General features: G+C 59.5%; 1 protein-coding gene across 1 annotated transcript; it reads left to right on the forward strand.

The window, feature by feature from the left end:
- Window positions 1-6399: 6399 nt before the first annotated feature.
- On the forward strand, window positions 6400-13755 carry CALB2 (calbindin 2; the record flags this gene model as incomplete). The annotated part of the gene is made up of 11 exons (XM_082489367.1): window positions 6400-6490; window positions 9616-9692; window positions 9882-9971; window positions 10481-10561; window positions 11401-11457; window positions 11561-11638; window positions 11789-11844; window positions 12057-12096; window positions 12181-12234; window positions 12492-12563; window positions 13543-13755. 11 exons carry the CDS (start codon window positions 6400-6402, stop codon window positions 13657-13659), a joined length of 813 nt encoding a protein of 270 aa, XP_082345493.1. The 3' UTR covers window positions 13660-13755.
- Between the last annotated feature and the right edge of the window lie 1346 nt (window positions 13756-15101).

The following is a 15101-nucleotide window of genomic DNA, read 5'->3' on the forward strand; positions in this document are numbered from 1 at the left end:
CGTACGGTGGGCTCCAGCTCCCCCTCCTCCTCCTGCTGCAGAGAGTTCGGTGTTTCTCACCCGTGGTGCTGCACCCTCCTGCCCTGGGTCTCTGCTCCCCCGTCACACTGAGCCCCTACGCTGTGAGCCGGGTCGAGAGCTGGTCGCAGGGCTTGGTGCCTGCCGGGCATGCTTTGGGAGGACCTCATCTGAAGCTGGTGGAAGTCCACAAAAAGACTCTGAGTTTTGGATGAGGACCTGAGATCGCGATTGATTTTTTACTGCTTGGAAAACCACTGCATCCCCATGCACGGGGTTGTGTTCCCTTTCCACTCCCGAAGGTCTCCCCAGAAAGCCTTCTCCTTGCTCACTTCTTGGCTCTTTATGACCAGTCGCAGAGCTCGGTGGCTGTTTGCTACAATGCAGCGTGCCCCCAAGAACCCCTCGCACCTCCCCGCTCCGTTTCCAGCCTTGAATTGCTGTTGCCCTGTTTTACAGGGGGGCAAAAGAGCAGCTTCCACGCACAGTGGCCAAAAAAGTAGCCAAGCTGGAAGCAGGATCCAGGTCCAGCTCTGCCTGGTTTTGTTCATTCTGTCTCTGGATGTCTGAGATCAGCAGCTTGAGCCACTCGCGCTGGGGACTGGTTACCTTTTGGTGGCCCAAGAGAGAGAGATCACAGTTTGACCCTATCGTTTCACCCCAGCTTGGCTCTGCTGCAGTCCCTGCAGCAGATGTTGGAGCACCAACGGTTTGTAGAGTTTAGTGATGTGAAATTACAGCGGCAATTATTTTGGAACAAGTATGATATTTTTCTGACTTTCCCCGGTCCTCTTACGTGAAGGAATTGAGCCTAGCAGTGAGCAAAGGACAAGCAGGAGAGGCCACCATGTTCTCTTCAACCAGCGTGCCAATGGTCTATCACGGAAGGGTGACTATTCACCACAACGGTGCATTATTCATTGTTCCCCAAAGGTCAAGCTGAGCTGTGGATGCAGCTGGATGTGATACAGCGACTGTAATTATTAGGTAACCTTTTCCCTTCATTTATCTTGGAGTTCTCTATAAAGCCCATCACTGTCACAGCTAAATGTTTTCGGCTGACGCAGTGGTCTGAACCAAAGACACCCAACTGGTCATGGAGAGCTCCCAATCAGCCTTCCTAAATTTAGCTGATCAATTGTTTCCCCGTTGCTGCTCGCCCTCCGTCGCAGCTTTCAGCCTTCTGTGACATTTCTTCAGCTCCAGGGGCAAAAGGATGTTGTGGCCTGATGAGTCCTTTTTTTTTTTTTTTTTTTCTTTTTTTTTTTTCTTTTTTTCCGGATGGATATTTGCTTGAAGCCCTTCGCGCTGCAATTACTGGTGTCAACTGCTGTGTTATTAATGGTGCAGATGTTGCCGCCGCCGCCACCACCAGTTGCGCTGTGCGCGTTTTCCGTGAAACGGTAGCACTTCAGGCGTAGGAGAGATGTCGGAGTGGACACCTCATCCCCTTCTCTTCTCCTGGGTGGGGTCATCTGTGATAGGTCCTGAAAAACATCTGCCCAGCCTGGTCTTGAGGGCTTCTGGAGGGGAAGGTTCATTGCCTGCGCTCTACTGGTTGGGTTGCTCGTTCAGCAGCTCCTGGTGCTTGGAGGAGCCCTCTGAGACAGCAGCTTGGTGGGTCTGACTGTCGAGACAGTCTCAGGGACCGGCTCTGGTGGCGATACGCAAAGGGAGAGAGACTCCAGCTCCTCCTTCCACAAGGCTGTTGCCTTTTCGGGTCTAGCAGGAGCGAAGCGCTCGTCAACGGTGGCAGCAAAAGCAGTGAAATATGAAAAGTGGCAGCTGTGCAGAGCGAGAAGGAACCGCTTCTACCTGCTCCCTTTTCAGACTTGTCCCGATATGGGCTTCTTACAGGGCAGAAAGAGAGAGCGGATAATTTCCCCTGCCTAGAAAATGGTGCTTCACATTCGTCTAATTAATACTCGGTAAATACAAAGTCTCTCGAGTGTGAGTGGCAGACAGCTGTGCAGCTCGCTGTAGCTCGAGAGCAGCCGGAGTAGCGAAGGGCTGGGATTTCAGCAGACTCCGTTAATTAATCGGAGCCAGGCTGGATTGCCATGGGAAGGGAAGCATCCCCAAAACCCCGCCGTTGTGCCGGGGCTTCTCAAAGCCAGGCTGGAGATGAGGAGGAGGGCGGCAGCAGCGCCTGTGTCCGCTCCTGCCCAGCGGTACTGGAGGCAGAACCTGTACCGCGCTGAATACATCTGCAACTTAAATTTTCATCTGAAAAATCTACCGCGCGACTAAATCTCTGGCAAACTACGCCTGTTTTTAAAGAAATATTTTTCTAAATAGCATTCGAGCCCTCTAACAGTTGGGGGCTCTTCTTTCTGCTGCCCCGGGGTTGACCTGGATGACTCTAACTCTGCATGAACATCCTGATTTTTGTCCCTGTGTGTGATGAGAGGATGGGGGGTGGGGAATGCCTTGGGGACTTTTGGAAGGGATCTTGCTTGTGCTTTGGGGGAGAGGGGGGAAATACAACTAATGAGTGGATTTGTCTGGTTTTGGAGGTAGTTTTAATCCAACATATTTCTTTTCTGGTTTCTTTTTCAAAAGGCTGAAATACAGTGGTGCAAGTGGGGGGAGATGGGGGGGAGGGGGAAACTGGGCGGAAATAAAACCTGCTGTGATCTGGAAAACAGTGTTTTTGTTTGCTGTGCCAGTTAGAAAGGAGGGAGTCGCTTAGCTGTACCCCCCTAGGCTGGAGGACAGCCCCGGGGGACCAGAGCTCGGCATGATCAGGACTGATGCTTGACCAGAGCTTTGCACGGGTATTTCTTACCGATCCCGCTGGGCTGGGGAACTCTCAGATGAAGAAAATGCCAAGAACCAAAGGACCTCAACTAACTTCTGAGCAGCTGAAAGGTGTGATGGACTGCGGTGGTATCGTTGCAGCAAGTTGTCTACACCAGAGGCAGGAGGCGGTCTCCTTAATGCTCCTCACAGAGCATCCTGTGGGACATGGCTGTCCCACACTGCAGTGCCCGTGGCGGTGGGATCCATCCTTTACTCCCTCCCAGCCCTGGTTTCCTTGTACCCTCGTTTCCCTTGTACCAGCCCTGGCCTTTTCCTTAATCATCACTCCAAAGGAATTTTTTCAGCTCGTGGGGTCCTGCTGCTCCCAAGTCCCCTGGAGAAGATGGAGATGATGTATCGATGCCTTCATGAGCGATTCACATGAAAGCCTGATGGCGAGAAGAGAAATCTCTGATACAACCCTTGCCTGGACCATACCGTGAGTCTTTACGCAGAGATGTCTGCTGTCATCTGAGAAACAACCACCCTGCATCCTCCCCGAACGAACCTGATCATGTGCTCCATCTCCTCTGCTTTACAAGATTCTGTTTCCTAGACTCTTTTTCTTTTTTTTTTTTTGAGATTCACCATTTGCACTTTTTTCTACATAAAAGTAAACCAAAATGCTTTTTTAAAAAAAAAAAAAAAAAAAAACAAACAAAAAACAACACAAAACAAAACCAACAAAAACACCCAAGTCCTATCTGTCTCGGCTCAGCAGCGGAACATACGCTTTGCCTTCAAGTTATTAAAATTCCCTTAGATGTTTCTCTTTGCTGAAAACCTGCTGTTGAATTGAGTGATTTCTGCTATGGTGGGGCTTTTTGGTTTTTTTTTCCCTAAAAAAAAAAAAAGCTTTAGGTCTTCCCCACAAGGGTTTCATATGCTGGAACGAATTAAACTCTTCCCTGCCAGGCTGAATATGCGGAGCGAGGGAGAGCGGTGCGGTGCGCGTTGTGGCAGTGGGCGCATCTCAGTTCGTTGCTGAATTAAAGCCTGACTCTGTAAGCGGCGTGATGGTCTGTTATTTCCGAAATCTGATGGCATGTTCAGAGAGGAGCTGGTTTAACAGCCAGGGCATGGGTGAAGGCTGGAAGGGACCATCCAGCCTCTCTCCCTGCACAGGGGACATCCTCTCTCCTGCCATGCCCGGAGCCTGGACACCCGTGCTGGGGGATGGCTTGAAACAGAACGACCACCCCGCCGCTCCACAGCTTGCTCTCCAAAACTCTCATTCTCCGTCTTAGCAAACCCCTTCCTGGAGTGAGGAGCCCTTCTTGCCCCTCTGGGTGCAGCATTTCCCCAGGGATGGTGGGGAGTGGATTCAGGGCACTGCCCGAGCCCAAATTTTCCTCCCAGGTGCCAACTTGGAGCATCCTTGGGTCTTTGTCAGTGGTGAGGTGGGTGTCCTGGAACAGTGTGACAGCGCTGGTCTGCTGACCTGGGGCTCTGCTCCCCGTGGAGAGGGTGATGGACCAGTACTGAGGACCTGGTGTTCCCCTGTGCCCCTTCTTTCCCCCAGCCCAGGGACACATCCCCAAACCCGCCCTGTGTTCGCACTCAGCCCCCAGGGAAAACTTTGCTCTGGAGGGAGGGGGATGGAAAAGCAATGAGCTTTGCTGGGGAAAACCGTGCTCCAATTATGGGGAAAAGATGCTTTTTTGGGACTCCTCTCCATGCCAGACCCTGGGAAATGTGAATTGAATACCTGGGACACCCCTCGGTGCCTCCGGGCGTGCTTGAAGGCTGCGTTGTGCAGCAGGGAGGAGAAGGGCACCCACTGCTCTGTGTCCCAGCCTGGCTCTCTCCGTGGGATGCTGGCGCAGCATCTCCCTTCCCGTGCCCGGAGTCTGGCATCCTGCCCTGCCCCAGCTCCCCACGGCATGAAAGCCAGGCTTGGGGTCATCTCCCAGTCCCCAAGCCTGCTCCCGAAAGGGCCGTGGTCTCTGTCATTTTGCAGGGGGAGCACTTCATACCCCCCTTTTCTTCCAGCCGAAAGACAAAAAACCAGAGGCACCGGCACCCGGCAGGATGGGCGGTCCCCCCGATAACTCCCCGCGGCCGCCTGCTGCCGATTACATCCCTGCTCTGCGCACGTCTGAACTTTCCTGCTTTCTTCTCATCTTTAATTAAGCACTTCTATCGGCCGAGCCTTCTCTCTGGAGCTGAATTATATGATTTTTTTTCCCCCCCCGTAGCCATGGCAACGCTTCCCCTGGGCAGGCTGCGCTGGAGCCGGTGACAACCCCCAATAGTGGCTGTTTGTTTGGGCCTGGAAATTTCCCTGCTGTTTGGGAAAACTCGGGAAAAGGAAATCCCCCGACGGAGCCGGTGGGTGGCAAGGGGAAGCAGCGTGAGAAACGGTACTTTTTTGGGCTGAGCATCACTCCCAGCCCTCCAAGGAGTCCCCCCTCCAGCAGGGATGGCGGAGCCTGTATCCGAGGATTCCTTGGGTTTTCCTCCAAAAGATGGGCACAAGTGTCTGGGTATCATGTCTCCAGCTGTGGGTTGCAGGTGACAGCCCCGCTGTGGCCACCGCATGGTCCCTCAGTGGCGGTGGCACTGGGGGCACCTCCGTCCTGCTCCTCCCGGCGGGAACAGCGTGTCATGAGCTGCCATCAGGAGCACAGTGAGGCGGGGGGGGGGGGGGGGGGGCAGTGACAAGGCTCACAGATGTGGTGACAGCACTAGGGCTGGGTGACACGAAGCCGGGCTGGACGGCACAGGAGGGGAAGCAGGGACTCGGGGAAGGGATGGAGTGACAGGCGGGAGGAGGTGGCAGGCCAGGGCAGGGTGACAAGGCAGGGCTAGGTGTCAGGGGGAGGTGACATTAGGCAGGGCAGGTGACACTGGGCAGGGGTAGTTGATGGGGCAGGGGCAGGTGACATAGGACAGGGGTAGGTGACACAGGACAGGGGTACGTGACACGGGGTGAGGGCAGGTGGCACAGGGCAGGGGTGGGTGACATGGGGCAGGGGTAGGTGATGGGGCAGGGGTAGGTGACATAGGACAGGGATAGGTGGCATGGGACAGGAACAGGTGGCACAGGGCAGGGGTAGGTGGCACAGGGCAGGGGTGGGCGACATGGGGTGAGGGCAGGTGGCCCGGGATAGGGGTAAGTGACATAGGACAGGGATAGGTGACACGGGGCAGGTGGCACGAGGCAGGGGTAGGTGGCACGGTAGGGGTAGGTGACATGGGGCAGCGGTAGGTGATGGTGCAGGGACAGGCGATGCCAGGCGGGGCAGGTGACACGGGGCAGGGGCAGATGACAAGACAGCGACGAGCGGCGCGAGTCCTCCGTGCTGCCCCCGCCGGTCGCGGTGTCCCGGTGCCGTCCCGGTGCCCCGGTGTCCGATCGCCCCCGTCTCCCCATGCCCACCCCCGTGGCGGTGCCGATGTCCCGATGATGCTGTCCCGATGTCGCCTCCCCCCTCCAGCCCAGCCCGGTACCCGCCCGGTGTCCCGGGGCAGCGGCGCCCCCTGGCGGCGGCGGGCGGCGCCGGCGGCTGCGGGTATAAAAGGCGGCGGCGGCGGCGGCGGCAGCGGCGGCAGCGGCGGCGGCAGCGGGAGCGGGAGATGGCCGGCCCGCAGCAGGCCCCGCACCTCCACCTGGCCGAGCTCACCGCCTCCCAGTTCCTCGACGTCTGGCGACACTTCGACGCCGACGGTCAGTCCCCGGGGGCGGCGGGGGGGCGGGGAGGGCACACCCCCTCCCAACTTAACCCCACTCTCGCCCCAAAACCGGTGGTGGGGAGGGTACCGGGCTGAGCATCCCCGGGAGCGCGGGGAGCGGGGACGGGGGAGAGAGTCGCCGGGCAGCCCGTCGGGGGGAGACCGGAGGAGGAGGTAAAGCCTCTGCTGCCGCAGCCCGGGGCAAACGGAGAGCGCCCTCGGGGCGATGGAGAGCCCCCCCCCGGGGATGATAGCGACCCCCCCCCCCGGAGCGATGATAAGCCCTCGGGGCTGATGGAGAACACCCCGGGGCTGATGGAGAACACCCCGGGGATGACGGAGAGCCCCCCCGGAGCAATGGAGAGCCCCCCCGAGATGATGGAGAGCCCCCGGGGTGCAGCCCCGTCACGGGGAAGCTCTGGGATCGAGGGGATGGTCACCTTCCCCCCACCCCAGGACCTCCCTGCCGGAAAAGGCTGGGGAGCGCCGGCAGCAGCCCCCAGCCCGCGGGACGTTGAGCCCGGCGGTGTCCCGGGTCTCCCTGAGGTGCACTCAGGGCTGGTGTCACCTCCAGGTGCTGATTGTGGGGTCCTGCCCTTCCCGGGGTGCTTCCCTTTCCCCCCCCCGGGAAATCCTTGCCCGGTGCCCACCATCAGCCCCCTTGCCTCTATGGTGGCCCATCCTTGGCACCTGGGTGGCCCAGAGGTGTGGGGGCCACCAGCCTGGCTCCTGGGTCCACCCTCTTGCCCTGGAGGTGAGGGGGTGACAGAGGGGGTGTCCTTTGCCCGCAGCGGGAGTGAGGAATGGGTCCCCCCCATGGCTGGAGCTCCCGGTCCCTCCTCGCCTGCTCCCCAGCCCCGCACAACCTCTCCTCGGGGATGCTGTGGCAGCGGCCACGTCCCCAACGGGGATGTCACTTCCCCACAGAGTCACAGCTGGCCATGCCACCCCCGGTCCCCATCGCTGCCAACCCTAAAAAGGGGGATGGAGGTGGGGGGATGCAAAAACCAGCAGCGCTTTGGTGGGAAAATAGTTTCTTTCAGTGCCGTGGTGCGGCGAAGGAGGCTCAGCCCGCGGGGGAGAGTTGCCCAGGGGAAGGCTCTTGTCCTTCCCCGGCTCTCCTGTCCCCTTGGGGAGGTTTGGGGACCGAAATCCTCCTGGGAACTGCGTCACGCAGCATCCCCGGCTGCGCTGCTGGAGCTGCAGCTCAACCTGCGCTGAATGCTCTCCTGCCCGCACCGTCGGGGTCCCTTCTGCAGCTCCGGGGGGACACGGGCACGGCTGTCACCGCTGGAGCTGGCACTGGAGCAGCCGAGGGGTCGGGGGAGGCGGGAGGGTCGCGCCCCCGGTGGGAGTGGGCAGCTCCCGGTGTGGGTGTCCAGCTGGCGCCCTGCGGCACGTCCCGCTGCGCCCTTGGATGTGCTCCGTCATCTCCAAATCACTGAGGTCGGCGCGGATCCAGCTTGGCCGGTAGCCCCCAGGCAGGGCAAGGCTGCGGCACGGTGGCTGCCCGGCACAGGAGGGAACTCGGGCAACAGGGGAGATGGTGGCCTTGATGAGGATGATGCTCGGCCGCACCGGGTGGGACCTCCAACAGCCCCGGCTGCTTCCCTCTGCCGATGGGCGCGGGGTGATGGAGGGACCCAGACGGGGCTGTTTCACCCAAACTCTTCCCTGCCCTTAACCCCCCCGCGATGGGGCTTTCACCCGCTTCCCCTCAAGGCTCCTCCAGCCCCCGAAATGTCCCCTCGGGTGTCTCTGAGCTGCCCCACGGCTCCGAGGTGCAGCTGCACGGAGCAGCCGTGGCTCTCCCGAGGGGATTTTCCACAGCGCTCCACACCCTGCCGCTCTGCGGACACATGTCAGACCTGCCCCAGCTGCTGCTTGGGGAAAACCAAGCCACCGGCCACGGCTTTTCTTGGCGTTATTCTTTTTCCCAGCTCAAAACTCTTGCTGATTTATTTTTTTCCAACTGAATTCAAAGGAGCTTGGGGCTCTCCCGCACCCGCAAAAGCAAAGTCCCCGGGAAAGGGAGTGGAAAACCAAGTCCCTCGGCGGCTCACACTGGTACCTCGGCATCACCCGAGACCCCCGTGGGGAGGGAGGGATGCTGCTCATCTGTCGGGATGCGGTCACCAGCAGAGGAAGGTGCCCTGGGACATCCCCGGGCGCTTCCAGCCGGGATGCGGATGGGTTATTCCCAGCCTCCGCCTTGCAGCGGGGAGGAGATGCCGCCTGGGAGCCCACGGGTGACGATGCCGGAGGCAGTGCAGAGCAGGACGCCGCGGTCCAGGGCTCCGGAGGCTGAAATGGGGAGGGGGTTTGGGAGAGATGCCCGCAAGGAAGAGCCCTGGCTGCCCTGGGCAGCATCCCCCAGCTGTGCCCAGATGTTGGTGGGAGGGAGGATTTCTAGCAGGCACTGCGGAGCCGGTGTCCTCGCTGCAGTCCCCTGGTGCCTGTCACCCCCTCGAAGCCACCAAGAGCCACTATGGAGGGAGCGATGCACGGTTGGGTCCTGGCTGAGCCGTCCTGCCGCTGAGCATCCCGTGGGCAGGGAAGAGCCGTGGATGCTCCGGATTCCATAGGAGCCACAGACAGCACAGCGAGGGTTGGGGGGACGTACATGGGACAGGGACCTTTCCAAGCCCCCGGCCACCCTGGAGACCAGTGTGGGGCTCCCTGCTTTGGGGGGGGTGACCCCCGCCCCGGGCTGATCCCGGTCCTCCGCAGCGGGTCGGGAGGAGACAGCCCTGGTGGGGGGATGCTCAGGGAGGAGTGGTTTGATCAAACCACCGGGTTACAGCATCAGATGCAGAAAAACGCAGCAAACACCGGGATGGGGACAAAGTCCCCTGGGGTGGGGACAGGGACAAAGCCCCCTGCACCCTACAAGTGGCTACGACACGGTGGGCTCCGGCTCTCTGCAAATTCGGGTTTGTATAACACTCCCCATCGGCTGGCATTTCTTTACTGCCGCAGTCGCCTCAGAGCAGTGTCCCTGTGCAGGTGGGGACAAGCGCTGCGTCCCCCGGGAACATCTCTCCCTCACCTCCCGCCCTCTGACACCGGGGAGCGGGAGGGGGGTGTGTGGTGTCTTAATGGCATTTCATCCTTCCCCAGGAAATGGCTACATCGAAGGCAAAGAGCTGGAAAACTTCTTCCAGGAGCTGGAAAGTGCGAGGAAGGGGGCGGGTGTGGTAAGGGTTTTGCTGGTTTTCCCCCTGGTTTTGCTCCTTCCTCCCCCCATTCCCTCCCACCCGAGGGTGCAGGTTGACATCAGCGCCATCTCCTTGGGGAATGGCACCTCCAAGGAGGGAAGCCCGGCGGGGGGGACACCAGCACGGGGAGGTGGGGTAAATGCTCCCATCCCTTCTCCTTGCCAGCAGGACTCCAAGTACGACAACTTGGGCGACAAGATGAAGGAGTTCATGCACAAGTACGACAAAAACGCGGATGGGAAAATTGAGATGGCAGAGGTGAGTGATGCTGGCCTGGCAGACCCCCTTGGGACGCTCGCGGTCCTCCCCCCCTGGGATGCTCGTGATCCTCTCCCCTTGGGATGCTCGTGGTCCTCCACCCCGGGATGCTCGTGGTCCTCCACCCCGGGATGCTCGTGGTCCTCCACCCCGGGATGCTCATGATCCTCTCCCCTTGGGATGCTCGTGGTCCTCCACCCTGGGATGCTCATGATCCTCTCCCCTTGGGATGCTCGTGGTCCTCCACCCCGGGATGCTCATGATCCTCTCCCCTTGGGATGCTCGTGGTCCTCCACCCCGGGATGCTCGTGGTCCTCCACCCCGGGATGCTCATGATCCTCCACCCCGGGATGCTCATGATCCTCTCCCCTTGGGATGCTCGTGGTCCTCCACCCCGGGATGCTCATGATCCTCTCCCCTTGGGATGCTCGTGGTCCTCCCTGGGATGTTTGTGGTCCTCCACCCCTTGGGATGCTCATGCTCCCCCCTGACACTCGTGTTTCCCGCAGCTGGCCCAGATCCTGCCCACGGAGGAGAATTTCCTGCTGTGTTTCCGCCAGCACGTGGGCTCCAGCTCGGAGTTCATGGAGGTGAGCAGGGCAGGTGGTGCTTCCCACCGGATTTGGTCCCCAGTGCCCGGCTCCACCGCAGAGAAACAACTGGGTGCTGGCATTGCCCAACCCACCCCCCCTGCCCCGGTGTCCCCCAAACTTTTGGCTTTAATTCAGCACCGGGAGGCAAGGTGGGGCATCCTGCTGTGGATGGTGCTGGGTTTGGTGGGGGGGAGAGCGGGAGCATGATGAGTTTTCCCAGTCCTCAGCGCTCCTCGGGCGCCTCGTCCCGGTCTCCAGGGGAGGTGAGCTGCGGGGATTTGGAGCTGTTTGTGTAAATTCCCCCCTCTAATGGTCAGTCCTTAGCGCTTAAGGGATGCGCTGAAGCAGATAACGCTGCTCTGGGCTACCCCAAAACCTCGCACGGGGTGAAACCCACCTGGCAAGGCAGGAGGGAAATTGCCGACGGGGACCGAAACGCGGCTGGGGGTGGAGGGGGACGTGCAGCATCCGTGGGGGGGGCAGAGCTTGCACTCGGAAAATGAGGCCGAGGTGGAGGTGATGGCCGAAAGAGGATCCCCACCCCACCCCCCGTGGCATGAGAGGGTGGGGTGGGGGGTGCTATTGTTTAATTGTGGGCTGCAATCAAATATTAAAGCCCGGTCTCGCATGCCGGGGTGAGGATAATAGCGCTTGAACTCCTGGCACGGGGCTGAACAAAAGCATCCAGCCCCAAGGGACCGGTGAGGCCACCGCCAGCCGAGATGGGGGGGTGTGAGCTGACCCCATGGGGGGTGGGGGGGCTGTGAGGGCACACGTGTGTTGGAGGGGGGGGGTGTGCAAACTCACGCTAACGATGGCGGCGGGCTCCCTGGCAGGCTTGGCGCAGGTACGACACCGACCGCAGCGGCTACATCGAAGCCAACGAGCTCAAGGTGGGTGGTGGGCACGCGGTGGGGGGGAGCTGGGACAGGTCCCCAAGGGTGGGACATCCCCACCGGGGATGGTGGGACAGCCAGCGAAGGTCTGTCCTTCCAGGGCTTCTTGTCGGACCTGCTGAAGAAGGCAAACCGGCCCTATGACGAGCCCAAGCTGCAGGAGTACACGCAGACCATCGTGAGTGGGACCTCCTGGGGGACAATGGCTCTATCTACTTGGGCAAGGACAGGTCCTCCACCCCCGGGGGTGTCATCACCCCACGGCAGGTGGGAGGAAGGGGAGGAGGAGGAGATGAGTGACTCGGTGCTGCTTCTTGTGTCCCGACAGCTGCGGATGTTTGACATGAATGGCGACGGGAAGCTGGGACTCTCGGAGATGTCCCGGTAAGGTCCCCGGGTGGTGAGGTAGAAGCGGTGGGGAAGGGGGTGACACCCCGAAACGTTCGCATCTGGGAAGATTTTGCCCCAGCTTCTGAGGAAAATGGTTTTCCTCTTTCATTCGCTCCTGTTTCTGAGCAAAAAAGTCCTTTCGGATTAAAAAAAAGCGCCTTTTCCTGACTGCTTCCCCCTCATCCTCATCCTCGTTCCTTTTTCAGACTTCTGCCTGTGCAAGAAAACTTCCTTCTGAAGTTTCAGGTAAAACCATAATTAAAAATCAGTAAATAAAACAATTCCCGTGCCCTATCCCTCACGCCCCGGTGTCCCTTTGTCCTTGCCCAGGGGATGAAGCTGTCCTCGGAGGAGTTTAACGCCATCTTTGCCTTCTACGACAAGGTAGGGGGCGGGGAGGGAGGCTCCCGGAAAACCACCCCACATAAATATAACTCAGAGAAAAAAAAAAAAAACAAAAACAAAAACAAACCCACAAAACCAAAAACAACCCCCAAACTTACATGGTTTTGGTTGGGTCGGTTCCCCGCTGTGATTTGGGGTGTAAGCGGTGGGTTTGGCCCCGGCGAAGGGGGCGCGTTGGGGGGGGGTTGTGGGGCTCACGTCCTTCTCCCTGCGGACGTCCCTTCCTCGTTATCCAGGATGGGAGCGGCTTCATTGACGAGAACGAGCTGGATGCGCTGTTGAAAGACCTCTATGAGAAGAATAAGAAAGTAAGTGGGGAAGAGAAGGGTGGGATGGAGCTGGGGGGGCCTCCCCGGATCCCCCCCAATTCCTCCTCCTCCCCTCTCCCAGCAGCATCTTCCCCCTGCTATGTCCCCACCCTGTGGGGACCAGGAGAGATGCTGGTCCAGATGCCAACCCTGTGTCCCCAGGGGGGAACTGAAGGGGGGTGTGGGTATTCCAGCTTTGGGGTGCCCCCCAGGAAGAAATGGGGTACCCAGACCCCCCAGTTCCTCCTCTTCCCCTCTCCCAGCAGCATCTTCCACTCCCTGCATCCCTGGTCCATGGGGACCAGGAGAGATGCTGGTCCAGATGTCCCTATGGGGGATCAGGTGGGGTGGGGGGTGTCTCAGTTTGAGGGTGCCCCCCCAGGGAAAAAGGGGGTACCCAGCCCCCCCTGGACCACCCCAATGCCTCCTACCCTCTCCCAGCAGCATCTTCCACCCCCTGCGTCCCTGCTCTGTGGGGACGAGGAGAGATGCGGGTCCAGATGCCAACCCTGTGTCCCCAGGGGGGCACTGGGGGGAGCCACCCAGTTTAGGGGTGTCCCCACAGGGAGAAACGGGGTACCCAGACCCCCCTGGACCCCCCCAATGCCACCTCCCCTCTCCCAGCTGCATCTTCCACCCCATGTGTCCCTGCCCCGTGAGGACCAGGGGAGATTCTGGTCCAGATGCCAACCCTTGTCCTCGTGGGGGAACTGGGGGGCATCTCCCAGTTTGGGGGTACCCCCCAGGGAAAAATGGGGTACTCAGCCCCCCCCGGACCCTCCCAATGCCTCCTCCCCTCTCCCAGCAGCATCTTCCACCCCCTGCATCCACCCTCCGTAGGGACCAGGAGAGATGCTGGTCCAGATGCCAACCTTGTGTGTCCCCATGGGGGAACTGGGGGGCGGTGTCCCAGTTTGGGGGTGCCCCCCCCAGAGAAAAACAGGGTACCCAGCCCCCCCCCCGACCCCGTTCCTTGCAGGAGATGAACATCCAGCAGCTCACCAACTACAGGAAGAGCATCATGAACCTCTCCGACGGGGGCAAACTCTACCGCAAGGAACTGGAGATCGTCCTCTGCAACGAGCCCCCCATGTAGGATATCCCCCCCCACCACCACCACCTTCACCCCACATTCCTCCTCCCCAAAAATGAGCACAATAGGGGAGCACCCATCTGCTGGGGTGGGGGGGTGGGGACAGAGGGGGGACGGTGGGTGCTGAGCCCCCATTCGAGGGCTCAGCACCCACCGTCCCCCCGCTGCCCCCCCCGCAGCTTTTGAGTTTGCTGTAGATGGTTAAAATCCCATTTTGGGGGGAAAACTTGTATTTTTTTGACCCCATCTGCCTGGTTGATCATATATATATATATATTATTATTATTATTATTTTGGGGGGGGGAAGTGGTTTTTGTTCGTTTAGTCTCTTCTTGAGTTTTTATCGTTTACCAAAGAACAGTTTACAAATAAATTCAAGTACTGCTAGAGCGGACCCCCGCCCACTTCCTCCCAGTTCCTCCCAGTTCTTCCCTTCCAAAGCCTCAGGGGTATCCCAAGGGTTGTTTCACTGCCCCCCCCCCTCCCAACCCCAGTTTAGGAAACCAGTCCCGAGGTGGTGATGCTGGTGGAATCCCAGTGCCACCTCTTCTCCTTGGTGGTGGGGGGGTCACCCATGTCATCCCACCACCCCCCCCAGTGGCCTCGCAGTGGAGGGGGTACTGGGGGGGTGCTGGCTTCAAGCTGAGCCCCCCCCCAGGTGTCAGTGGGAACAGGGGGGGGACAACCTGTGGCAGTGGGGTTGAGTGCAGTCCTTGGGGGGGGGGAGGGGGGGGCAGGGCCTGTAGTGGCCAGTATGGCCCAGTTCATCCCTGTATAGCCCAATATGGTGTGGTATAGTCCCATATGACCAACTACAACCCTGTACAGCCCAGTATGGCCCAGTACAGCCCAGTATGGTGCAGTGCAGTCCTGTCCCAGTACAGCCCAGTGTGACCCAGTTCAGCCCTGTGCTGTCCAGTATGGCCCAATTCAACTCTGTACTGCCCAGTATGGTGCAGTATAGTCCTGTATGGCCAAGTATAGCCCTGTACAGCCCAGTATGGCCCAGTACAACCCAACACAGCCCAGTTTGGTGCAGTACAGTCCTGGCCCAGTACAGCCCAGTATGGCATGGTTCAGCCCTGTACTTCCCAGTATGGGTATGGTATAGTCCCATATGGGCAAGTGCAGCCCTGTACAGCCCAGTATGGCACAGTGCAGTCTTGTCCCAGTACAGCCCAATGTGGCCCAGTTCAGCCCTGTACTGCCCAGTATGGCCCAGTACAACCCTACACAGCCCAGTATGGCACAGTGCAGTCTTGTCCCAGTACAGCCCAAAGTGGCCCAGTTCAGCCCTGTACTGCCCAGTATGGCCCAGTACAACCCTACACAGCCCAGTATGGTGTAGTGCAGTCCTGTCCCAGTACAGACCAATATGACCAAGTACATCCAGTATGGTGCACTGCAGTCCTTGATGGCCATGTACATCCCAGAATGGCCCAGTA

Source organism: Vanellus vanellus (assembly GCF_965231255.1).
Source record: "Vanellus vanellus genome assembly, chromosome: 12".
NCBI lineage: Eukaryota > Metazoa > Chordata > Aves > Charadriiformes > Charadriidae > Vanellus > Vanellus vanellus.